General features: G+C 40.8%; 1 protein-coding gene across 5 annotated transcripts in view; it reads left to right on the forward strand.

Annotated features, from left to right (window-relative positions):
* The window catches only part of LOC139469894 (transient receptor potential cation channel subfamily M member 8-like), a 57,084-nt gene extending 35,949 nt beyond the window's left edge, over positions 1–21,135 (forward strand). For all 5 annotated transcript variants that reach the window (XM_071252222.1, XM_071252221.1, XM_071252223.1 and 2 more), the window contains 20 exons: positions 586–680; positions 1,161–1,360; positions 2,024–2,155; positions 2,971–3,113; positions 3,640–3,699; positions 4,088–4,172; positions 5,779–5,891; positions 6,904–7,004; positions 7,879–8,107; positions 8,793–8,993; positions 9,521–9,531; positions 9,788–9,860; positions 10,459–10,587; positions 10,993–11,265; positions 12,122–12,296; positions 14,365–14,521; positions 15,924–16,156; positions 16,637–17,021; positions 17,315–17,347; positions 18,377–21,135. In XM_071252222.1, coding sequence (XP_071108323.1) covers positions 586–680; positions 1,161–1,360; positions 2,024–2,155; positions 2,971–3,113; positions 3,640–3,699; positions 4,088–4,172; positions 5,779–5,891; positions 6,904–7,004; positions 7,879–8,107; positions 8,793–8,993; positions 9,521–9,531; positions 9,788–9,860; positions 10,459–10,587; positions 10,993–11,265; positions 12,122–12,296; positions 14,365–14,521; positions 15,924–16,156; positions 16,637–17,021; positions 17,315–17,347; positions 18,377–18,425 — 2,877 coding nt within the window. In that variant the 3' untranslated portion in view covers positions 18,426–21,135. The remainder of the gene's footprint in view (positions 1–585; positions 681–1,160; positions 1,361–2,023; positions 2,156–2,970; positions 3,114–3,639; positions 3,700–4,087; positions 4,173–5,778; positions 5,892–6,903; positions 7,005–7,878; positions 8,108–8,792; positions 8,994–9,520; positions 9,532–9,787; positions 9,861–10,458; positions 10,588–10,992; positions 11,266–12,121; positions 12,297–14,364; positions 14,522–15,923; positions 16,157–16,636; positions 17,022–17,314; positions 17,348–18,376) is intronic.
* The last annotated feature ends 4,259 nt before the right edge of the window (positions 21,136–25,394 follow it).

The following is a 25,394-nucleotide window of genomic DNA, read 5'->3' on the forward strand; positions in this document are numbered from 1 at the left end:
ACGTCTTATCACTTCTGTTGACCAACCAGCTTTTAAAATGTATAAATGCACATGTGCTAATGGGTATTATTCTAATTTACAACTCATTACAACTATAGCTAGATCGCGGCTACAACCACTTACATTCAGTAACATCCAGCAATTTATCTTCAATATTCATACCTGGCATCCATTTTGGCCACACGATATATATTATGATGGCCTCGTACAATAATAAGTAGCATATGCAATACCCAGGATCTCCCCCACCCCAATCCCCCCACCCCACCCCCACCCCCACCCCCCACCCCCAGGAAATGCCTATACTCCCGTACCCTCTCATTGAGACGAATGTCGTTAACAGAGATAAACATGAAAGAAAAAGATCATTTGTTAAAAGAATCATAATTCAAATTTGTGTAAGTTGCATTTACGCAAAATCCTGAGATGCATCACTTGTATTTTACTGTAACAGTGGTAAGTGAAACTACGACCCCTGTAATTGGATTCCGTGGATAGTATTTCCTCCCCGCGAGGGTCCTCTACACCGCCGTGAAGAGCCTACACTTCAACAGTTAATCACGAGTATCACTATGTTGTTGTCAGGGGTCAGGAGGGATCGCAGACATCCTGGCGACTGGCTACAAGGAGTCCCATGCTATAGTCACGGGGCAGGGGAAGGACCAGGACGAGAGATGGAGGTGAGATCATACCATCATACCATTACGTATTTATTTTATTCTTCGACCTGAATTATTCATGTTGAAGTACTAAGTATCGTTGTTGCTACTGTTTAAATACCCTTGGGCGTTTGTCAAGTTATACATTATTTATTCCGATTTTTTTTTTATCATTTGCTGGTTTTAGAGATTTCATATTTTGTGTGTGACGAAAACATGTCCATAATCATACGAAAACTCTGCTAAAAGCATTTTATACAGAAATGAATAACTTTGATTTTCTGTTACACTCTAAAAACGATTTAAAATGAGAATGGGAAATAAATATTGTTGATAGTGTACAACATTCATGTATCTACTGCAGATCCATTTACAATCATTTAATGATTCGACAATATAGGAATCGGGGTAAAACATCTGATTTGAATGAGATTGTCAAATGATACGGATAATTATCCGACTCACGACGACATTAGATGTGTGACTTTGTCGATGTTGCAGGACGGGCACGGTGATGGACAGCACGTTGCGACAGAAGCTGCGGAGGAGGATCGAACGGTTCCAGAGACACAAGAAGGGCGTAGAGGAGGTACTGCACGCCATCCTGCAGTGTCTTCAGAAGAGATACCTCCTCACCGTGTACGACATGGACAACCCAAACGATAATCTCCTCAGGGCGGTCTTACAGGCGCTTCTAAAAAGTCAGTTTGTGAAAATCACAATTAGTTAATAATTACATCATCAATGTGTTTTAAATTAATACGACAAAATCCTTTCCAAAATTATAGAAATACATGTTAAAAGCAGAGTCAATTGTACGATTCCGATTATGTCATAAGTATGTATTTATGAATCACTATGAAATAGTGATGACACAAGGTGTGTGCGAAAAGGGGGGGGGGTTGTCGAGATTTTGTTTGTGAATCTTATCTTAGTATTTGCGAGTCATATAAGGACAAGACTTTATGTACATTTAAATAAGACACATGCTTGTGATAATACCACTTATGTTTTTCATTGGCATTTATCCTGTTTATAAATATTAATGAATATACGGGAATAAGGAATGATTTGAAGTGTGATATTACAAATATACACATCCTTCCTCACCAAATGTGAAATATTCATTGAGCGTACATAAATACTGATTTATTTGTATCACCATAAATGTGCACTTCTGAGAATCTCATAGACAATATTAAACCTCTGTTTGAAGCGACAGAGTCGACCACCAGAAAGCGATAAAAGTCTAACAGAGGATCGAGTTTGAATTGATCGTCAGTGAGATGAGATCTTTATAAATTCTGAAAGTGACATATTAGATATTGTTTTATAACATTTATGATTGTCACGTTTCGCTGCAGCAAAGAAGACTCACGAGCTGTTACGACTGATGGATCAATTTTTCTCGACTCCCGTGTACGATCAGAAGAGCTTCGCCAAATTCGGTAACCTCGTTCTGGATGACATGTTCCAGTCAGAAAGAGGCGTGACTGGTAAGCGTAATTCTCGTGCCCCTACACCAAAGGCGTTCCTGACATAAATATACCCTACCCTTCTTGAATCATTGTTTATATTTAAAACAATTGTAAACGGAGTTGTACGGAATTCGAAAGAAAGAAACAATTACTGTTGCGTTTTGATTGCATATCATTATACGGATGTCGGTTATAGCGTATGCTTTCTTTATCTTTTAAAAAGAGTTAAATGCTGATATGTATGTTAATGTAACTATGGTTTTTCGATGGTTTTGTAATGTGCAAAATAACTTATTTCTGTATAAATTAAATATAATTTTCTTTGTTACTCGTACATTAATGATATTGTCCAACATTTTAATTGTTATCATTATTGTGTATTTACCTAAGCATGCGAAGACGACACATAGATTAATAGTATCCCAAACTCCGAAGCCATACACGTTATCTTTGAAAGGGCTCAATTATATTTTATCATCACCTTCAGCAATTGTTTTTCAATTGAATTGAATTTGACACTGACAATAGGGTCCCCCCTCTGCCCCTTACTGATGGAAGAACACAAGGAGACACGTAGAACTGTTATGATTAATGTTTACTACTTCACATCCAGCGAGTGAAATGTTATTATGTGATTTGTTTACCGCTTTTAAGTAATACTCTGGATCTCTTTGGGCTACGTACAAACTGTCGTACCAATCACATGCTTTCAGCCTTTCCGTTATTATTATCATCTGTATGTGTGAGGACATGACATGGGGACATCTGTTGGGTGTGAGATAAGCGTGTATTGGATAACGAGACTGGTGTACTGACATCTAAATATGCTCCAGATGGCAAGAAGACGATGGAGCTGATACTGTTTGAGGCCATTCTAATGGAGAGAGTGGAGATTGTAGAGTTCATCATTGACTTCGAGGGTGTGGACTTTAAAGGATTCTTCACGAACAAGCGTCTTGGGGAACTGTACGACAGGGTAAGGTTGGGTTTCATATACAGACGGACGGTTAGTTGTACAGGTAGCATAACGCATGTTATGTAGTGAGACACCGGAATTGTCTTCACAGAAGGACGCATTTGGGACTCATGTGAAGAGCGAGTGCTTATATCACTTGGGTACTCCCTCGCCCTATTCTCAATAGCAGACGAGTGATAACCGCTGTTTTTGCTATGACGTTTTTCCACTAACCCACTCATACTGAAAACTACGTTTATAACAAACACGCTTATAACAAACTGTCGGATATATTTTTTTTGGTCCTGGCCATTTACAGTTTATTTGTATATTTGATGATGTAAACATTGATGGATATCACGAACACGCTAATAATAAAAGAATAACGGACATAGCAATATAACGAACTACAGTTAAAACGAATTAAAATTAGTGGCCCCTTTGAGTTCCTTATAACGGTAGTTTACTGTACATACATTCAGATCTGTGTACCAGCTTTCGCAGCTTCAGTCACATTTATAGCTTTGATTTCCTCCTGTTCCTTCAGGCGCGATCTCTCCTGCCGAAGGCATTGATAGACGATCTTGACCATCATCAGAAACACGAGGTACGTTGTGCTGATATCCTTACCCTACACGCCTAAATCGGTCATTTTAAATTAAATCAGTTTATCCGGAATCTGCAATTGACTTGAAAGATCTAGATGCCCTAGACCCTGGCTTTATCTAGCAGTTTCTATTTCATTTCTCCCAAATCCACTTTGTTTGTCTGGTAAGCCAAGTGGTATGGTGTATATCGATCTCTATGTTTATGAATGCTCTAATTACGCAGAGACAATGTTTAAGTTTCACACATAGCACTGATCACAATGACTGGATCTAGGCTGAAATTGGCCCCAAGCCGTGGAGAATTGATCTCTCTATAATACCACTGATTTGATATATCCTTGTGACAAGAGTCCTACTGCTTGTACTGATGTAGAACTACTGTTGCAGACCCCATGGCGAGTACAGAACTACGTAGACAGCCGCATCCCTAGCTTCTGTAAGATCAGAGAGGAGAAGACAGGGCTGCTTCTAGGTATACACATACAGCAGTAAACGCCATGGCGACCAGCACCTAGGTATACACATTCAACAGTAAACGCCATGGCGACCAGCACTTAGGTATACACATTCAGCAGTAAACGCCATGGCGACCAGCTTCTAGGTATACACATTCAGCAGTAAACGCCATGGCGACCAGCATCCAGGTATACACATTCAGCAGTAAACGGCATGGCGACCAGCACCTAGGTATACACATTCAGCAGTAAACGGCATGGCGACCAGCTTCCAGGTATACACATTCAGCAGTAAACGACATGGCGACCAGCTTCTAGGTATACACATTCAGCAGTAATAACCATGGCGACTAGCACCTAGGTATACACATTCAGCAGTAAACGCCATGGCGACCAGCTTCCAGGTATACACATTCAGCAGTAAACGCCATGTCGACCAGATTCTAAGTATTCACATTCAACAGTAAACGCCATGGCGACCAGATTCTAAGTATTCACATTCAACAGTAAACGCAATGGCGACCAGCACCTAGGTATACACATTCAGCAGTAAACGCCATGGCGACCAGCTTCTAAGTATACACATTCAACAGTAAATGCCATGGCGACCAGCTTCTAGGTATACACATACAGCAGTAAACACCATGGCGACCAGCTTCCAGATATACACATTCAGCAGTAATCGCCATGTCGACCAGATTCTAAGTATTCACATTCAACAGTAAACGCCATGGCGACCAGCACCTAGGTATACACATTCAGCAGTAAACGCCATGGCGACCAGCTTCTAAGTATACACATTCAACAGTAAACGCCATGGCGACCAGCTTCCAGGTATACACATACAGCAGTAAACACCATGGCGACCAGCTTCCAGGTATACACATTCAGCAGTAAACACCATGGCGACCAGCTTCTAAGTATACACATTCAGCAGTAAATGCCATGGCGACAAGCTTCTAGGTATACACATTCAGCAGTAAACACCATGGCGACCAGCTTCTAGGTATACACATTCAGCAGTAAACGCCATGGCGACCAGCTTCTAGGTATACACATTCAGCAGTAAACACCATGGCGACAAGCTTCCAGGTATACACATTCAGCAGTAAACGCCATGGCGACAAGCTTCTAGGTATACACATTCAGCAGTAAACACCATGGCGACAAGCTTCTAGGTATACACATTCAGCAGTAAACACCATGGCGACAAGCTTCCAGATATACACATTCAGCAGTAAACGGCATGGCGACCAGCTTCCAGATATACACATTCAGCAGTAAACGCCATGGCGACCAGCTTCCAGATATACACATTCAGCAGTAAACGCCATGGCGACCAGCTTCTAGGTATACACATATACAGCAGTAAACGCCATGGCGACCAGCTTCCAGGTATACACATTCAGCAGTAAACGCCATGGCGACCAGCTTCTAGGTATACACATATACAGCAGTAAACGCCATGGCGACCAGCTTCCAGGTATACACATTCAGCGGTAAACGCCGTGGCGATCAGCTTGAAATGTTGTTGGGAAATTACAAAAATGTTGAATGCAAATGTGTATGTTTGTTCTTGATGTCAAAGTCTACGTACTTATATTCTTACAATTATCATTTCAGACAGTCAGTCGATTCTTGAGAAATTAAAACTTGGACCTTTCCACGAGCTGTTCCTGTGGGCGGTTCTCTCTAACAAGTCCACCATGGCCCAGTTTTTCTGGAAGAGGGGAAAGGTATGGCAATGCCATGTTAATATATCAATTATTTAGTCGCAGTGATCCTGGGACTGATTTAGAATGGGTGACATTAACGTCCACATAAGCAGTCTGGCTGATATTGTATCATCGTAGCCTGGCATCATGGGTCGATGTTCACGTTAACGATCACTGGTTAGTCTGGTTTATTATTTTAAACACGTACTGATTAGATCTCTAAGCAAAATTCATTCTCTGACGTTTCATACTGAAATATGTTTATTCTCTATAACCAAATATGGCTAGGACACTTCAAATCGTATCTTGATATTCTCCGAAATGTTTCTAAATTTATTTTATTTCATATCCGGTACACGTAGCTTCTGCATGACCTTCACCTTTAGGTTTACTCTCAGGAACAACAGTCCTACGTTGTTGTGGTCAAGGGGGCGGTGCGGTAGCCTCGTGGCTAAATCGTTCGCTCTCACTTTGAAGACCTGGGTACAATGTGTGAAGCCCATTTCTGGTGTCCCCTGAAGTGTTATTGCTGGAATATTGCTAAAAGCGGCGTAAAAACAACATTCTCACTCACTCACTCGTGTGGTTAAGTCAGTCCAGATGTAAATAATGTAAATATTTCTCTGACCCAACCAGTAGGACAGGACATGTTGACCCTTTACGCAAACATCTGTTGTCATCACTGATTTTCACCGCTAATTTGCCTTTTACTTCCTATCGAATCAGTTTCGGCCTGTAATCAAGATTACTGGCTTTGACGTTTTAGATTTACTCACAAGAGCATTCCACGTGATCAAGTGCTATACAGTGGTGTAAACCAACATTATCAAAAGCACATAAATCTGTGTGTTGTTTATAGCTGTATATCAATGCGGAAAATATGAATTTTTTAAATATTATTTTGTTGTTATTTTCAACTTCAGTCATAAAATTTGTCTTGCCCATTCACAGAGTGAAAACTGAACACTGAGTACTTATTTCTATATGTGTATGCGCCGTGTGTGCCCGGCTGTATGTATTACCCTGTTGCCAGGACCTGATCGTCTCAGCCCTAGTGGCCAACACAATACTCCGATCTATAGCCACGTCCACCGAGAGCATCAACGACAAGAACAAACTCAAGGAACACGCAGGGTGAGTTTTTGTCAGTATTTCTCGATGTATCAGTTTAATTTGAAAACCAAGACACATTATGGAGAAGTTGATAAAAAAACCTCTTTTATGAAACCCTCAAGCTGTCACTGTACTGACATGCCACTGAATCAATGTCAGCTACTGAAAAGACAATAGTCCATAGTCACTGAGATGATGATAGGAAAACTCAATATTCTGTTATTAATTACTGTTAGTCCTATGTATACTTAGCCTTTTAGCATTGGAACTTAGAGCCTTTTGGATGACAGATTCTGTATCTGCAATAAGGACGTGCAGTTACTTTCTTCAGACCCGTGAAGGTCCGGGATAGAATACGTCTTCAGCAACCCATGCTTGCCGTAAAAGGCGACTTTGCTTGTCGTAAGAGGCAACTAACAGGATCGGGTGGTCAGGCTCGCTGACTAGGTTGATGCATGTCATCGATCCCAATTGCGTGGAACGATGCTCATGATGTCAATCACTGGATTGTCTGGTCCAGACTCGACTATTTTGCAGACCGCCGTCATATTGCTGGAATATTGCTGAGTGCGGCGTTAAACAACAAGCAAACAAAGTTGCTTTTCTCAGGCTTATCATTAAGTTGTGTGTAACTTCAAACGTATATTTGACTATATACTACTCAAAAGACGTTAAAGAACAGCCGATTTTTTCGTGAGTGGTCCTAAACTTCTTTTATGTAGTACACACTTGTCTTTTTTTATATGGACTTGCACGTCTTTGGTTGGGTATTATTATCATATTATTCTTTATGATTTAAAAGGTATCGTTATTTGTCGTATGGATATTTCTGTGTTGTGTACATGCAATATGTCTGACTTTGTGATAGCCTTCAAACTGTATTTCACGTTTGCAGTCAGTTCCTAAGCCTGGCTATTGGCACAATCGACGGATGTTATAACGAGAACAAGGAGAGGACATTAACCTTACTGTCAGACATGCAGAGGAAAAACCACTGGCGGGTCAACCTCCTCAAAATAGCGCTGACGAAGGTCAACAGAAGAGTGTTTTCTACGCTAGCGTACAGGAACTATATGAAGTACATCTGGATGGGCAGTATATCACAGGACATGGGACTCGTCAGGGTACACACCACAATAAATAAACATGTCAAGGGATCATTCGTATTGTACCCTGGCCCGTGAAGATCCGGGGTAGAATAGGTCTTCAGCAACCCATGCTTGCCGTAAAAGGCGACTATGCTTGTCGTAAGAGGCGACTGACGGGATCGGGTGGTCAGGCTCGCTAACTTGGTTGATACATGTCATCGATCCCAATTGCGAGGATCGGTGCGCATGATATCAATCACTGGATTGTCTGGTTCAGACTCGATTATTGATAGACCGCCGTCATATAGCTCGAATATTGCTGAGTGCGGCGTTTAACAACACACCAACCAACCAACCAACGTATTGTATCCTAAGAACTCAAGTCACTCTGCTTACATATCAAAATTTACATCGTCTTGGTAAAGCTATCCAATGGTACACACCAGGAAGTGTTCGCGAATACTTGGTGTCATCACTATTTGATAATTATTTATAAACACATGCTCATGATGTAGTCTGGTTTTAGCAGAGATTTCTTAGGATATTGAAAAGGTTTTCTCACTTTTATATATCATCATTATACGCAGCGTTGCCGCATGACAACCCCATCTTTATTAAAATTATTCATTGTCACCGTGGATATAATGTAATAGTGGCTGTCTTCGTGATGTTGCTGTAATGCTGCTAAAGCGACTCACTGTCTCATTCATCCCTGATTCAGATCGCCGTATGCACCCTGTGTCTCCCGCTCATCCCTTGCCTCATCACGTTCAAGAACTCCTGTAGTGTGTTCGAAGAAGCGAAGACCCAGGGAGACATGTCGGGCTTGGAGACGATGAAAGGGCGTGGCATGAGACAGCCCCAGGATATCTTGTCCAGCACTACACGGAGAGATATCGCGAGACTACAGTACCAGCCCGAGGTATGTAGCGCTTATCTCGTTGTCAAGCCCTGCTACAGTTGTGTGGTCTCGTTGTCCGTAATTATAGCTGCTCATATCGTCGCTAATGACAGGAGTTCGGTCACAAAATACAACCCTGCTTTGAGAAATCGGTTAATTCAGTGAATGGTAAATAATTGAATAACTATATTTCTTGTTGCAATTTGTTATCGTTATAAAGCTTAGCAACATTTGATTTACATGTGTAACTGAAAAACAGTTCACTCACTCACCTATGCCTGATTGGCCTGCCACCGCTCCTTAGGAATGACAATCTCCTCATCTCGTAATAAAATCGTAATAAAGATATATAACTTAACAATTTGCTACAAATAATGTTTGATTAAGTTTTTGATTACAAAGACATTGAGTCAAACTGTATTCTAATACAGAGCCATTTTAAGAATCAGCCACTATGATACCTGTATAGAATGGCTTTTTTCTTGCCTTAACTTTGTTTTCTTAATTGTGGACAAACTAATCTTATTATTTACTACTTTTTTTCACAGATCTTGCAGCAGTAAGTATATTTTAAGCCGAATCCTCCAGAAAAATGATATCTGATAATGATAAATATTGATTTAAAGGAAATACAAAGCAGCTTCCGCTTATTTTTAGAGATTTCAAAGTGATGTACATGCATGGTTTAAAATTCAATTTATGGCATTATCAGGTTTAACGTTTATTATGAGTTTTTGTAGCAGTAAACATCAATATTTAGTTCTTTGTCAGACACTTTGACATATAAGTTATAGTCATTGATGGATTTTCTTCAGGCGAAACTTGTCACCCTGTCAGAAAATTGGAGCTTTCTACAACAGCCCCGTCGTGAAATATTATCTGAATTTCGTAAGTGTAATTCTTTACGATGGAGGAAAACATTATGTGATTAACTGCCAGTGCCTTTAAGACGTTTAAGCTTATTTATGACTGGGTACATGGACGATCGATTTCCCATAAAGGCACCACGTTGTTGATATTTTCATTCATGTTTCTAGAATTGAATCAAGAATTAAAATGAGTAAATACAAAACTTCACAGGTATGACAGAACCAACACTGTGTTCACATTTATTATGTATAGGGGTGACTTTTCAAAAAGTTCAACTATTTATTGTGCAGCCTTTAATTAAATGTAAATTCTCATTTCCTGTTGGGGGCACGGGTGGCCCAGTCGTCTAAGGCGCCGCGATTCGCTGTGCAGAGTTGCGTCCCTTGGGCACGCCAGACACCTATGATTGTGGGTTCGAATCCAGGTTCGCTCCGATTATGTTTCTAGGTTTGTCAGCACCATACCCGTGCTCGTGGGTTTCACTGAAGTGATAAACGTCTGAGACCTGCATCACTTCGGGCTTTCCTCCCACATTAAGCTGACACGCCGTGATATAACTGGAATGCTGCGGCGTTAAACCCAACTCACCCACTCACTCATTTCCTGTTCATTCCAGGTTTTTTATGCAGCGTTTCTACTTCTCTTTGCCATCATCATCATGACACATCTGAAGCCGACCGTCTCGGCTTTGGAGGCGGTGTTACTAGTCTGGATATTCTCTTTCTTCGTAGAGAAAGGCTACCAGGTTTGTTAATCTCAGATTATTTCATTCAAAGTGTCTTCTGTAATGCTTAATATTGTAATATTGAAAAGAGTTATATCAATTGTATATTTTTTTAATTAATAAAGTCAACACTCTGACAGGAGACAAATATAACAGAATTATCAACATTTTCATATGGTGAGAGTATATTTCAAACAAGGAACTATCAAAAATTATGTTGTACCGCTGACGTGTAGGAAATATGAAAAGTCAACGCAAGGAAATACCCAGTCTCGATTATCCGTCGAAACAAATTCCACTGGGCGTAGAAGGTGGAAATATATGAATGGTTTCGCCATTCCAAAACTGCATTGGACATACTAGACAGTTGGGGAGTGTGGCCGTTTCCGTGTTCTGAGGTAGAAAATGTACAATATCCACTTCCAGTTCGTTACCAGTATCGCTGCCATGAACATCGACAACCCCCGTTTCATCGACTACCTCAACAACTTCTACTCCGACAAGTGGAACATCCTGGACACTGTCTCATTGTTCGGTTTTGTCCTCGGGTTTTGCCTTCGTCTCATACCGATAGAAAAACCATTTGAAGCCGGGCGTCTCATTCTCAGCATAGACTTCATCTGTTACTTCTGGAGGCTCCTGCATATCTTCACCATCACCAAGAGGATAGGACCCATGCTGGTCATGATATGGAAGATGGTAAGAGATGGTTATGGGGGAAAATAATACCACATACCGCCACCAGCGCCACCACCACCACCACCAATAATACCTATAGCAACAACGATGATGATTATGAATATATTTCCTAGCGTGTACCCATTAGGTACCTGGTCATCATTACATACCAAGGCTTAGTTGGATAATAATGTTCAGTACATCTTAAATGAAAATCAGTTTAACTGTCGAAAGGCGTGCGCCAATCAAAATATTTACGAAATATCTTGTTCAGAAACAGTTACATGACAAAGAATATAATAATAATAATATCTCGACGGAAAACGGGCTGAGCTTACCGGATAATCTTACAACGAATTTTGCAAACACAGTTTGAAAAGAACCAGAGATTGAGATGCGAAACAATGCGTCGCCATATTTTCAGATGAGCTTCAACGACCTGAAATAAAATGTTTATATACGCGACGCCGTTTCGCTGTAAGGGGACATCAGCAAAATATCTATTGCAGTTGAGGCGGGGTATATATTTTTTACCAATTGTACTCCGCTGTCGTCAAAACGTCATTAACTAATAATATTTAAATATTTTACATGTAACGTAAGATAAGAAAATTGATCATACGTCATTGAACAAAAAAATGAAAGTATTTTACTTGTAAGGTTAGATTAGGAAGGTAAGGTCAGGAAATATATTCAACGTTATTGACCGATAAAATTTAAGTATTTTTAAATGTAAGGCAAGCTAAGGACCTAAATCCACCATGTCTAGTAAACACAACGGGGAAACTATGCGTTCATTGTTCATGCACTGTAATGCACGTGACAACTAATCAGAAGTTTCAGAAGATACCTTTAACGTGCAACCTGATTGTTTCAGATGATGGACCTCGTGCCCTTCCTTGTCATCCTCATGGTCTCCATCTTGTCCTATGCTGTGGCATCAGAAGCCATCATGTACCCAAACACACCCTGGTCTATCAGATTTGTGCTCTTCATACCCAGGAAGGCGTTCTTCTCAATCTTTGGAGAGTTCTTCTTGGATGAAATTGAAGGTATATATGGATTTCTTATCTGAAATACTGCACACAGTGACTTCGTACACCCCTGTAGTCTTTTCTTGCACCATGCTCTGAGAGGAGGAGGGAGTGAGTGAGTATGGTTTTACGCCGCTTTTAGCAATATTCAAGCAATATCACGGCCGGGGACACCGTAAATGGGCTTCACACATTGTACCCATGTCGGGAATCGAACCTGGGTCTACGGCGTGACGAGCGAATGCTTTAACCACTAGGCTACCCGACCGCCCCTTTGAGTGGAGGAGAGATTTGTCAGTACAATATCATACCCAGGTCTAGGGAGGGGTACGGGTGCCGCAGTGTACACCCCACGTTTGCCTCATTTTGACGTTAAATGAAATCAACAATAATAAGAATTCATTGATAAATTCGGGCTAAGTGTAAACTTGCTTCATTGATTTTTGCGAAGATCGTCGATGCATCCTCTTGTTTTGAAAGATTGTCGATACATCCTCTTGATTTGAAAGATTGGAATCAGCTTAAAGAGACACGTGTCAACTGGTCAACGACAGGGAGAGCAACCAACTCTGGTTATAAATTAACGTAGGGTTGTTTTTGACTCATTTGAGCAACTCTTACAAACTAATGTATCAGACGTGACAACAACAGTCTCATCTGTTGAGCCTAGCCTCATATAAAGATGCTGCTTGTAAGCTCATGTTGAAACCAGTGTCACGGACATATGCTGGTGTCAGTGCTCCAGATACCATATTGAGCCTTTAAGTATTTTCACTCGTTATCATTCACATTGGGTATTGATAGTTTTCCTTGGGTATTCAGTATAAATAGTAATAATCCCTTGAGTACAGTCTAGTGGATATTATCAAAGCCCGAGTAAACCTTTCAATCATTCTGCTTCAAATGCTGTGGCGGGTGACTTCCAATTTGCACCTGCTCGTGTGCGTCCCTAAGTCAGCTCACAACAGCGTTATACATGTCTTAGTTACAATATGCGAGACGTAGCGTTCATGTGCATTATTCACTTTTTCTCACCAAATAAGTGAAGCCTGATTTAATGTTCTGTAATGCGCGAATGAATAACGGTTTTTTCCTATAAATAACTCGGTTTTGCATTGGTCGCCGGTACTACTTTTTATTCGTTGGTTCTTTCAGTGCTGATATGGAATGAGGTGTCCCATAAATTCTGGATTCTGATTCCGATTAAATAACTACATCTTGATTAATATTCCATATCCATCCACCCATCCTCCACCCAGCGGCGGTATGCATAACTGGCATCAACTCTTTTAACTTGGCTGACTGAGTCGCTGTAACACGTGTGGCCCACTTCTACTGACATTCTCGCACTCGCCGATGTTGACTTACAATTTGTTAAAGTTAATAAATTAAATGCACCAACAAGTTTCTATATGTTTTTCATGTTTTGTATAAGTGTAAAATACAAAAAAATATGTATACAAATATACTCTGAATGTCGATAGCGAGCTGATTTACACAATCCGATGTGTCGTGAAGAGATCACCTGTTTACTGTTGCGTAGGGATACATTTGTTTTGAGTTACAGCCGCTAATAATTTCGAAGGTGGTAAGGAATGATCAGGGATGGGATCTCCTGAGAAGTTTGCAGTAAATTTGATTATGGGTAAGAACGAGAATAACCAAATCGAAACTCGGAATTACGGTTTTATCTTTCCCTTGGGAATTTAAATCATAGATCCCCTGGGAAAGATTAACCGTAATTCCCCGTAGCTCGTAAGTTATTCTCATAATAAAGATGCCTACACTCAAACAGTACATACAGATCTAGAAGAGAGAGCGAGAGAAACAGAGACTTTATTCGGTACTTAAAGAAAGACCAGTGGTCAACGTAGCGCCCACAAGGCATAGTCTTTTAAGATATGAATATGATTACGGATTTGAACGAAACCGCTGAAAATAAATTAGATAATTATGAAATATTTTGTATTTTGTATTTTAACCTCGGTCTCTGAGCTATTCAGTGTGGAATGTTTCACGCTCAGTATGCTGTTCACTCTTGTATCGTAAGACAAACATTTCCGACGTCCATTATTCTGACCTTCAGCAACACCCCCAGACTGCAACATGGACTGGCCCGATGGCAACAGCACCGATCCACGGTGCCCCAAGCCCCTTTCCAAATATGCTGTGCCCCTCCTTATGTCAATGTACATCCTCATCACTAACGTCCTCCTGCTCAACATCATCATCGCTAGATTCAAGTAAGTATTTAGGGGTTGTTATTCCATGCCAGTCCCATATCAACAGACCCGTGAAGATTCCGGGGTAGAATAGGTCTTCAGCAACCCATGCTTGCCGTAAGAGGTGACTATGCTTGTCGTAAAAGGCGACTAACGGGATCGGGTGGTCAGGCTCGCTGACTTGGCTGATGCATGTCATCGTTCCCAATTGCGTGGATCGATGGTCATGATAATAATCACGGGATTGTTTGGTTCAGACACGATTATTTACAGATCGCCGTCGTATAGCTGGAATATTGCTGAGTGCGGCGTTAAACAACAAACCAACCAACCAACCGACCCATATCAACATTCATAACAGTGCTGGTTGTGTCACTTTAACAAAGTGATCATTCACCTGATGAAGAAGTAAATATATACTCAAAAACGATGATTTTTACCATAATAAAGAAGTTGGCAGCCATGAATTATCTTCCTTATGTGTGTCACTTCCAAATGCCATTCAAAGACTTGAAGGTGATCTTGGTTTAAGACTATTGGGAGCAATCAAGGGACGCCTTGTACAACTGAGGGGTGTGACACAGCTGAGTGGATGTTATACAGCTGATTGGGTGTTATAACAGCTGAGTGGCGTGATGCAACGGATGGGGTGTTATACAGCTGAGGGGAAGTGACACATGTCATAAGGGCATCGAGGACTTACCTCTCTTGCCAATACCATTCGCTTCGTATCATCAAATAGTATATGTTATGTAAAAGAACTATCTGCTGTCGTAACCAAGACGTGTGTTGTTATTTGTTCATATTTTTATTATAAAACCCATTGCTGAATGAAAGTAACACCCAGGATAAGTTTCACGTTCAGAGAGCTACAGTACACATTTCCTACACCATTACCAAATAACTGAAACAGGATAGAACTGTTCATAGAACTGTTCATAGAACTGTTCATAGAACTGTTCATGATAGAACAATTCACGGGCCTTGATTAGAATATTTCTGTTATTTATTTCCATGATATTGTGAATATTAACTTGAGCAAGTTGACCATGCAAAAGTACATTTGCTTCAAGCTCTTCATATTATTATTACAGTAACCTACGGTTATAACGAACGTGCTTATAACGAACTGACCGATATAACGAACTTATATTTTAGTCCCGGCCATGTGTTGTACAAATGCCGTATATAGGCGTATAACGAACTACGGTTATAACGAACTAAAATTAGTGGTCCCTTTGAGTTCGTTATAACCGTAGTTTACTGTATTTCCTGTTGGTTCAGCAATGTTGACTTTTCCATATTTTCATGTAAATTCTCCATTGAAAATACTCATAGCTGTGCCATAATTTCTCATGTTGACAGTCGTAATCTTGAAAGCGGTGTCTAAAGCGAATCTACTCACACACTCTTTTGTCTACAGCTACACTTTCCAGACCATCCATGAGTTAACTGACGAGATATGGGCGTGGCAGAGCGTACGTCTCACCCTGGATTATCACAGAAAACCCCCCGTTCCTCCCCCATTCACCCTCGTGTGGAGATTCTATCAGCTGTGTTGTTACTGCTGCTGCTGCTGCTGTAGGCGGAAGGCGACGCCAGAGTCTCAGGACGCCAATGGGAAGTCACCTCGCGTGCCAGATAACGGGGTTTTTGGTAAGTCCCGAAGTGTCAATCGCTGTATTTGGTCTTCGTCGTAGAGTTCTTCCTAATCAGGGCTAGTAGTCATTTTCATTAGGTCATAAAACCGACCGCTGTGTCACGCGAAGTGAATAACAATAAGATAGACCCACTCTTACTGACTGAAGCAGTCTATTAATTCCCAAGCAGTAGTTGTAGTAGTAGTAATGATAATAATTATAGTAGTAGTAATAGTAGTAGTAGTAGTAGTAGTAGTAGTAGTGGTAGTTGTGAACGCGTGAGTTAGCAGTATTCCAGTCATATCACGGCGTGTCAGGTTGATATAGGAGTAAAGCTTGATGCAGGTCGAACACGGGCATGGTGCTGACAAACCTAGAAACATTATTGGGGCGAAGCGGGATTCAAACCCACGAGCATAGGTTTCTGGCGTACCCAAGTGAAGCAACTCTGCAAAGGTATTACAATGTATTTCATCTTTGTATACTGTGTTTGCAGATGGTGCCAAATCTCTAAGATCGTCAAATAATCTCGGAATTAAAAGGACTGCTTCGGACAATTCAATACGATCCCGCATGAGTGATAGATACGGTGAAGGGGAAAATGGCGACTTTGGCATGCGGACCCTCAACAGGGGTGACCTTTTGGTCAAATCTCGAAGCCGAACAGACTTATTAAAATCCATGAGCCGATCTGATCTGATACTTGCTTCAAGAACAGAAGACGAAGTAGAATGTACGTCTATAGCAGACGACACAGATAATTACATTGACGTCGATTTTGAGACGGAGATTGAAACGATGGGTGACTTCGAGCGTTCTATGGGCGAGATCCATCTGGCAGTGAGACCGATGGATTTACCGACAAGAAGTAGAAAAAATGAGTAAGTGACGGTAGAGGATGTGCCGGAACTTCAAACACTGAGTATACATCTAGATATCTGGGGGGGAAATCATTTGTTTTTCTTCCAGGTTTGCCATAGAGATACGCGTATGACTTTCCCTCAGCCCTTATATGACGTTTTAATTTTGCAAATAAAGGTCTTTTAGTGGTTATTATATTTGTGTATATTACCTGATTCAGACAGTTCTTATTGGTAAAACTGAAAAATATTCGAGTTAGGAGACGAATGAAATGTATGCCAAATGTATAGTTTTAACCAATTCTTGTTTGCAGACAACCAGAAAGACGGCCCATCTCTGTCATCAGGTATGTTTTACAGGGTTAAAGGTTCCTTTCAAGAAATTTGTGTACCCATCAAATATCGGGTAAAAGACAAGGAATCGATTCACAATTTACCATAGTGACATTTCACATTTATAAAAAAAAAAGTTCTGATTTTTAAACTACGGATGAAGTGTTGAGGAATGTATAAACTAATTATTGATGCAAATGAAAGACGGAACTAGGAACATGTTCTTATTTTGCTATCAAGTTTTGAATTCCAAACCACGAAAAATTAAATGTGGTTATGTTCAGTGCTGAAAGTAATTATATTATTTAAGCACAAAGTAGGAACAGTTCGCAGTAAAGTGTTGACGATTTTATTGTGCGCTTCCCTTGAGTCTAAGGGGGGCGTCACATCACTGTCTGTGTTATATCAGGCTGGCACTACGCCGGCATCAGCTATGAAGCAATGCTGCTCTCTCATAAAAAACCCCACCAGTGACAGGTTTCTCAGGAGGATAACATTTGATTACCTTAATTTTTATTATATTGTTTGATTTTAAAGCTTGATTTTCGTTTACAATTTATTACTTTAAGAGGGTAGTTTTATTCAGATATAGACATACATGTGGCTAGGCTGTTGCCAGTAAGAGGCGACTAACGGGATCGGGTGGTCAGGCCCGCTGACTTGGTTGATGCATGTCATCGTATCCCAATTGTGTGGATCGATGCTCAGGATGTCAATCACTGGATTGTCTGGTCCAGACTCGATTATTTACAGACCGCCGTCATATAGCTGGAATATTGCTGAGTGCTGATAAACAACCAAAAAAATCCAAAAGTTATGATCAGTATTGATTTAGTGAGGGAAGGTATTTTTACGCCAATATTACAGCTATATAAAGGCGGCCATGAATATAACGTTAGTGCAAGGCAAACGGTGGTTGATGGCATAGACATCCACGTCGCCGGAGTTCGACCCCACTTAATAATAACCCCATTTCCAGGAAGTTAGCGTCTGAAAGTTATTTTGTACAATTTTAAGATCATGTGCACTTTGTCAAATTTCAGGCCGACGATTCGGATGAAGAGAATGGCTTCAAAGGAAACGGACGCATAAATTCCAGTGACAATGACCTTTGACCCCCTGACCAGTGCTCCGTGTACTTAGTGTCCAATTCACAAACAATAATGACGTGTGCCTAAGGAATATTGTGCTGCCTAATGTTACTGTGATACCCACCATCAAACTGAACCGTTATGTGATAAGGATGCGTGATTAAGGCTGACAATGCATGCCTGTCTTTCAGCCTTGCAATCCTCTGATGCTGCCTTCTCAGTGAGCATGGCATCCTAGCATAGACTGCAGCTGTGTAGAGGTGAATGATCAACAGTCAAGACAAACTGGCAATAGTGTCAGAGAATGCATTTTGTTTGTGTTAAAATGTCGTAGCAGTTTGTATATACTACTGAACTGTGGAATACTGCCTGTAGAGTTTGGCTGAGATGGACACAACCTGAATGCACCTTATAGCACTTGCACCTGAAATGTTTTCTTTTAAAAACTACATAGCTAACATTCTCTTATTGGATCATTGTCAATAATGACGAACATTTTATAGTTTCCATTGCGATTTATGCGTAGTAAGTGCTTCATTGTGTAGACTTTACATTCTCCATTACGGATACCATTGGAAAGACTGAACCGCTTCTTCACAGTAATTACTACAGTTGAAACACTTATGTCTCGATTGATGATGTATGATAGCATGTTATCATGTATATCCCATGGTGCTAAATCTTCTCCTTCATGGAGTGCTGTTGAGGAATGTATGCTTCTTTACTTTAATTACCTGGTTCTCCCGTTTCACATGCAATGACAATTTGATGTGATGAGATCAGAGATCCTGTATGATTTGACATTGAAGTCATAAGATAATTTGTGTGTGTTAACGTAATCCCGAAAACCCAAAGTTATAGTTGCCTTGCAAAAAAACTGACCTTAGCAGAGTATCGAGTTCATCCTTATTGTACGCATACTGGATACTCTATTCGGTAATGTTTATTCAGGACTGAGAAGGAATATATTTCCGTTACCAACGTTTATCTGTTATGTGATACCTACCTCTCAGTGGTAACCTGGATGTGCCTTACAAATCTCAACGTCGACGGATGGCAATTTGTCAGCTCACGTTCAATCAGTCTACTGTAACACTTTAACTTGAACCGCGACTAATGTGTGCCTCTCAAACAAACCCCTGATGGTCACCGTGACTCATCCCCTCCCACCCAAAGTGAACATGGAGTCCACGAAGGTATCTGCCATTCTTAATGTTTCTCATTATTTTTACTCATTGATTTTGGCTTAATGTTTGGTTGATTGTGGATGATCTGGAACCAACTAGTGAAAAATCACGTGACTGTTTGCTTTGGGTCGATTGGATGCTTCTATGTTACTATTTTGAAACATGGAAATTGTGCCAATGGTATTGATTCGGGGTACATATTAACAAGTGCCTTTCTGTAATAATCATTGTGTCATGTCAGAAGCACTATGCACAACAGACTCCTGAAAGCTGGTTCTTGGGGACACCAAGGGCAACTTAACACATAGGATACGATGGTTAAGTGATGGGTTCTAAGCGTCACATAGAAGCAAGTGGTAATAGTGAAATAGTTTCTTGACGACATCACATGCAACCATAGCGACATATCCACAGTCAGTTGAGTCAGCGGAGCATATTGCTTCTCTGTGATATGTCAGTCAAATATGCGGGGCGGTCGGGTAGCCAAGTGGTTAAAGCGTTCGCTCGTCACGCCGAAGACCCGGGTTCGAATCCCGACATGGGTACAATGGTTGAAGCCCATTTCTGGTGTTCCCCGCCGTGATATTGCTGGAATATTGCTTAAAGCGGCGTAAAACCAAACTCACTCACTCAGTAAAATATGCAGGCGCTTTGACCTTTGGATAACAGGCAAACAGGAACAAGCCGGAAAACTGAAACGTATGACGTCAATCCTTCTATGTAAAGCTTGATGTCACCAATCAACCTTCTAGGTTCATCAGTCTTTGCTGCATACTAACCTGAGCGTGATAATGTCCATTATGTGTACTTGAGTCAGCTATGGTGGAACCCTGCTTGACTGACCTACATGGATTCATGGCGCACACCACAATGTATGGTCAATGGAGACGAACAATCTTATACGTTGAGGGCACGGGTGATGTAAAAAGGGACTGAAAGATTCTTTCCCTGTGCTCAAAGACACATAAATGTGTTTTCATTTCAACAATGCAGCAAGGTATCTTAAAGCCTCGACAAGTTATGTTGAAATAGGCAGCTAAAACGAAATCATTTCTTACCCATAGTAATACAGACTGACACGTGCATCTATCCTCTATATATGCCGCTGTCCTTTTCTGTTTCTTTTCCATTCGAAAGCGTCGTTGATACATGTAAACCAGCACGTGACCACGGTAATCAAGTTGTGAAAACATGTAGACACCCTGTTTCAAACAACTTTTAATATTTGAGTTAATTTGATAATAATGCCAAAACATTTAAATTATTTCAATCAGAATCCATTCTTTCAGCAGGATCGAGTTTTGAAGGCCATAGTTGTTCTATTGTATACAGTGCCTTTTAAAAACACTTCACAGACTTTGTCTTCAAATGGCAGGAGTATCATTTTACAAGATTATGAACTATTAATACTAGTGTTTCAAACTTTTATATTTTCCTTTAATGTTATCCACTTCATAATGTAATACAACATTGTGTATGTAATGTTTTGTACATTTGTTTAATATATTGTATATTTTAATACGAAACCCCATGATATAAAGTATTTGATTTGAAATATGATTTGCCTCATTCATTGTGTGGCCTTGTGCACTTTCACTTTTGTTTTGATAAATATATATTCATCAGTTATTAAAGATTTCGGATGTCAAGCCGTCTAAGGCACAGCAGGTCGCGGGGCAGACCAGTGTCCATTAGTCGTGCCAGATGATCGAATCCCGGATTATGATTCATGGTTTGTCAGCACCATGTCAGTGCTCGTAGATTTCATCAAGTGGAACATGTCTAGCTGTATGTGCACCATGCACGAATGATTAATAATAGTGTCAATGTAACAAATGTTAAATGAGTTAACCAAGAAAGGATTAGTAAAAACGACCTACCTTCATGGCTGTAGCGATATTCAAGGTGTAAAGATGCTGAAGGTATATGCTCCTTCACATTGCCAAGATGGAGAATTTCAGAAAGAACCTGGACAAGCCCTATGATGAGAACAATCGTGTCTTGATACCTAAAAAGCATACAACAAAATCATTGACGATATATAAGAAGTCACATATACTCTCTTCTGAAGAAATACGAAATTCTTCAGTGTGGTGACCCACAGAGACTAATAAGAAGACGCCAACAAGAGCAAGAATCTCCATTTTACTTGGTAACCACTGAAGAGACATTTGGTGTCATCTAGAAGGTGCATGTTTCCCCCGATTCTATGTAAGTCTTCGCACGGCGCTAGTATCAATAAAAGAACGTTGGATCCACGTATCATTTTGAGTTTCATGGAAAGCATTCGGGACTTTGTACCATGGTCGTTTGTTAAGCTGCATTTTGGCGACCCATATATCCATATCTGTGGCTCAGACTAATGTCAAAAACAAGATTCCCCCCAAAATTCATTGATGTTTCAATGGGAAACTTTCATGAAGTGAGGTTTCTTTTGCGGTTCAATATATACTCAACAACAAAAGTTCCTGTGACACCAATATTTTAGTGTATTTTTCAAACAAGTAAAGTTTGGTTTTCAATATTGTAGAACATGTATGGAAAGTTGACTTTTATGCAAGCCCCATGCATTTCACTACCCAAAAATGGGTATAAAAACATGTGCGTTAACGGGATTCCATATGCATTGTTTAGCAATTATCCACCCTTACGAGATGCCACGCCTGTCCGAAAATGAGCGTCTGCGAGCCATTGGTATGCTTGAAGCAGAATCGAGTCAACGTGATGTTGCAAGACAATTATACGCCCACAGAAACACCATTTGGTGTTTATGGGGCCGTTGGCAACAGACGAATGCAGTCAGAGACCATCCTCGAGTGGCAAGCCACGCGTAACCAATGATCGACAAGACAACTGGATTCGAACAACACACCTACGAAATCGATTCCAGCCAGCAACTGTGACTGCAAGAAGCATCCCTGGCCTTCGACGAATATCTTCACAAAACGTACGTCGTCGCCTGAGATGTGCAGGGATTGTCGCCAGAAGACCCGCAAGACGTCCAATTTTGACAGAAACCACCCTCAAGCACGTCTTCAGTAGTGACCTACGCTGGACGGTCATGCAGTGGGGACAAGTTCTATTCGCTGACGAGTCTCGTTTTCACCTCAGCCACAGCGATGGACGGATTCGACCACGTGTTCCATAGACACCCCAGGAATTTCGAAACATGCTCCAGCAGATATGGACAGAAATTCCACAGGACTTTATGCGACGCCTAATCCATGACACGAAGATGTGTTGCTTGCATCGTAACCAGAGGTGGACACACACGCTATTGATTTGTAAATTGACATTTTGGCATGTGCATGTTTTTTCATGAAATCACGCATTTTCTGAAGTCAGTATGGCAAATTAAACCATTTGAACACTCACAGGAGTCTTTTATCTGTTGCCAACCGAAATTATTTCAGATTTGGTAAAAAACATAACTTTGCATTAAATCTTATTCAATGTCACAGGAACTTTTCTTGTTCAGTATAATATACACGATATGTTGTGATAAGTAGCAGATTAACATTAACAGGAATAGATAAGAAATAACACACAGGTAATTGGATGAAGACCGATGTACAGTAAGAATAAGAAATAGCACACAGGTTGTAACAAGCTGATTGGATACTAATAAAGGGTTATTTCTTGCTTAGACCTCCATAGGTAGAGGGGATGTGTGATACGCTCGATCTCTGTAGATCAAAGGTTTGTGACGCCGCATTCTGCTTCTGAGAATCTTTGTTTTAGTGAAGTCCTGACATGATGTTTGATGGAGAGAATTTTGACTTTGTCAAACTGAATTGCTGCCTGTGTTGGCTGTTGAGGTTTTATGTTCCTTGATGTATTCTTTGGGTGGATATCTACTAGGCGGGAGGTTTCCCATACATGCGAATGACCACAGCAACGTTTAATGTTGGAGAGTGGATTACGGCCATAGGCTTGGAGGATAGTACTGAGGGATGGGGTGCCAGTGGAGATGGTATCGATGCCTGTTTGGTGCTTAAGTAATCTGCTGATTTGAGTTGAAGTTGTGCCAATATAGGGTTTCTGATGGGGGTGGTAGGGGTTAAAGTTGAAGTGAATGTAGTGCTCTGAATGGTTAGGATTCTTGTAGACGGTGGTTTGCTGGGTCTTCTGTCGCAATCCTCTCATGACACTAATCTTGTGTTGATTGTATAATTATATATTTATTAGACATCTCGTGTAACCAAAACAGGAAGTGTTGTGGTGCAATGTTCACTTCAGGCCATTATAGTGAATCCTGGGCTTTTTTATACATTTCGCTGTGTTACAAATCGTGTTGGGTGCAAATTGCGGTGTAGACTTTACATAGACCACGTTGCCTAGCAACACTCACTGTGGCGTGGAGGTTAAATGCTGAGTGTGATGAGAAACCTGCTCCGTTCGGAGATAGTTATAGATCTGTGGCGAATGTAATAGTTGAGTGAAGTCCGTAGGGGACAAGCAGTTTTTTCCTCCCTGTTGTCTGGCACGAGATTCACACATAAATAACAGTTGTCAACATTGATTCCCATGTCGAAAACACTAATTTATTATCATTAATTAAAGTGCGTGAGTAAATATTACAAGTACACACGATCACAACAAATCAAGGCGGCATTTAAATTATCGAATCTACAAAGACAACTGAGTATGAACAACGATCAATGCAGTCGGGGCATTGGTCGAGGTGATTTGAAATGTGGTTTAATGTCGAGTTGAAGATTATTGTGTGTGTGTGTGCGCGTGCGTGCGTGCGTGCGTGCGTGCGTGCGTGCGTGCGTGTGTGTGTGTGTGTTTGTGCTGACTCCAAGCCGAACAGTCCTTGTTTTATTCCATTAATGCTATGCGCCAAGCGGGGTAACAAAAAGTACCATCTTAAAACGTTTTTTGTCATGACGCGGTCGAGGATCGAACTCCCGACCATCCTGCCCCGAGCATACGCTCATTCCACTACACTGCGGAGGCGGTTGATTCTAGATTGAGATAAACAAAAGATGTACAGTTCCTACAAGTTCCGGAGTAACGAGATTTCATTGTACCTTTCGAGAAACATCTGTAGTCCAGTGGTCTGAGCATTCGCACCTCGTTGTGAAGAGTTTCATCCCTGAGCTGTCACTGCCGCTTTTGGGTAGCCTTCAGCTTTTAACAGTATTCCAGTTACATCACGACGTGTCAGCTTAATATGGGAGGAAAGTCCGAAGTGATTCAGGTCGTTTGTGACGTTAACCACAAGGAGCAAGACTAGAAACATTATCGGGGCGAACCGGGATTCGAACCCTCAGTAATGCCTGACCACACACAGATCGGCGGCTTGTGTCAACAACATTCAGGTCGGGAATACACAATGCCTTTTAGAAAGTAGAAAAATGTAACAAATGATATATTTGGGATAACACTTTCTAAATAAAGTACAAATTCTTGTACTTTGTAGGGTTGATGGTTGACGCATGTAACCTTCACTTCCTGCCTGGTGGGTTGGTGTAAGTTTATATTGGTATGAAATCGAATGTTAAAGATTGAAGATTTAAGTACATGCAAATGCTTTGCCCCCATCCGAACAAATAATGTATAAACAAGTACGCAATCGCCTGTGTTTGGACATTCAATTCATGGTAATAGCTTTCCCGGTTATGACGAGCATTGTGCAAAAGATGGCATCACTGTCATATCCAACAAAGCGTATTATTAGATTTAATCCACAAAGTGTTTATCAGTCAAGTTACTAAAGTCTCGCATGCCTATAAGGTCATTCGAAGAGTAGACGTTATGACAGCATGTGTCGTATT

The sequence above is a fragment of the Haliotis cracherodii genome, unplaced genomic scaffold (assembly GCF_022045235.1).
Source record: "Haliotis cracherodii isolate W230 unplaced genomic scaffold, xgHalCrac1.p SCAF_2, whole genome shotgun sequence".
NCBI lineage: Eukaryota > Metazoa > Mollusca > Gastropoda > Lepetellida > Haliotidae > Haliotis > Haliotis cracherodii.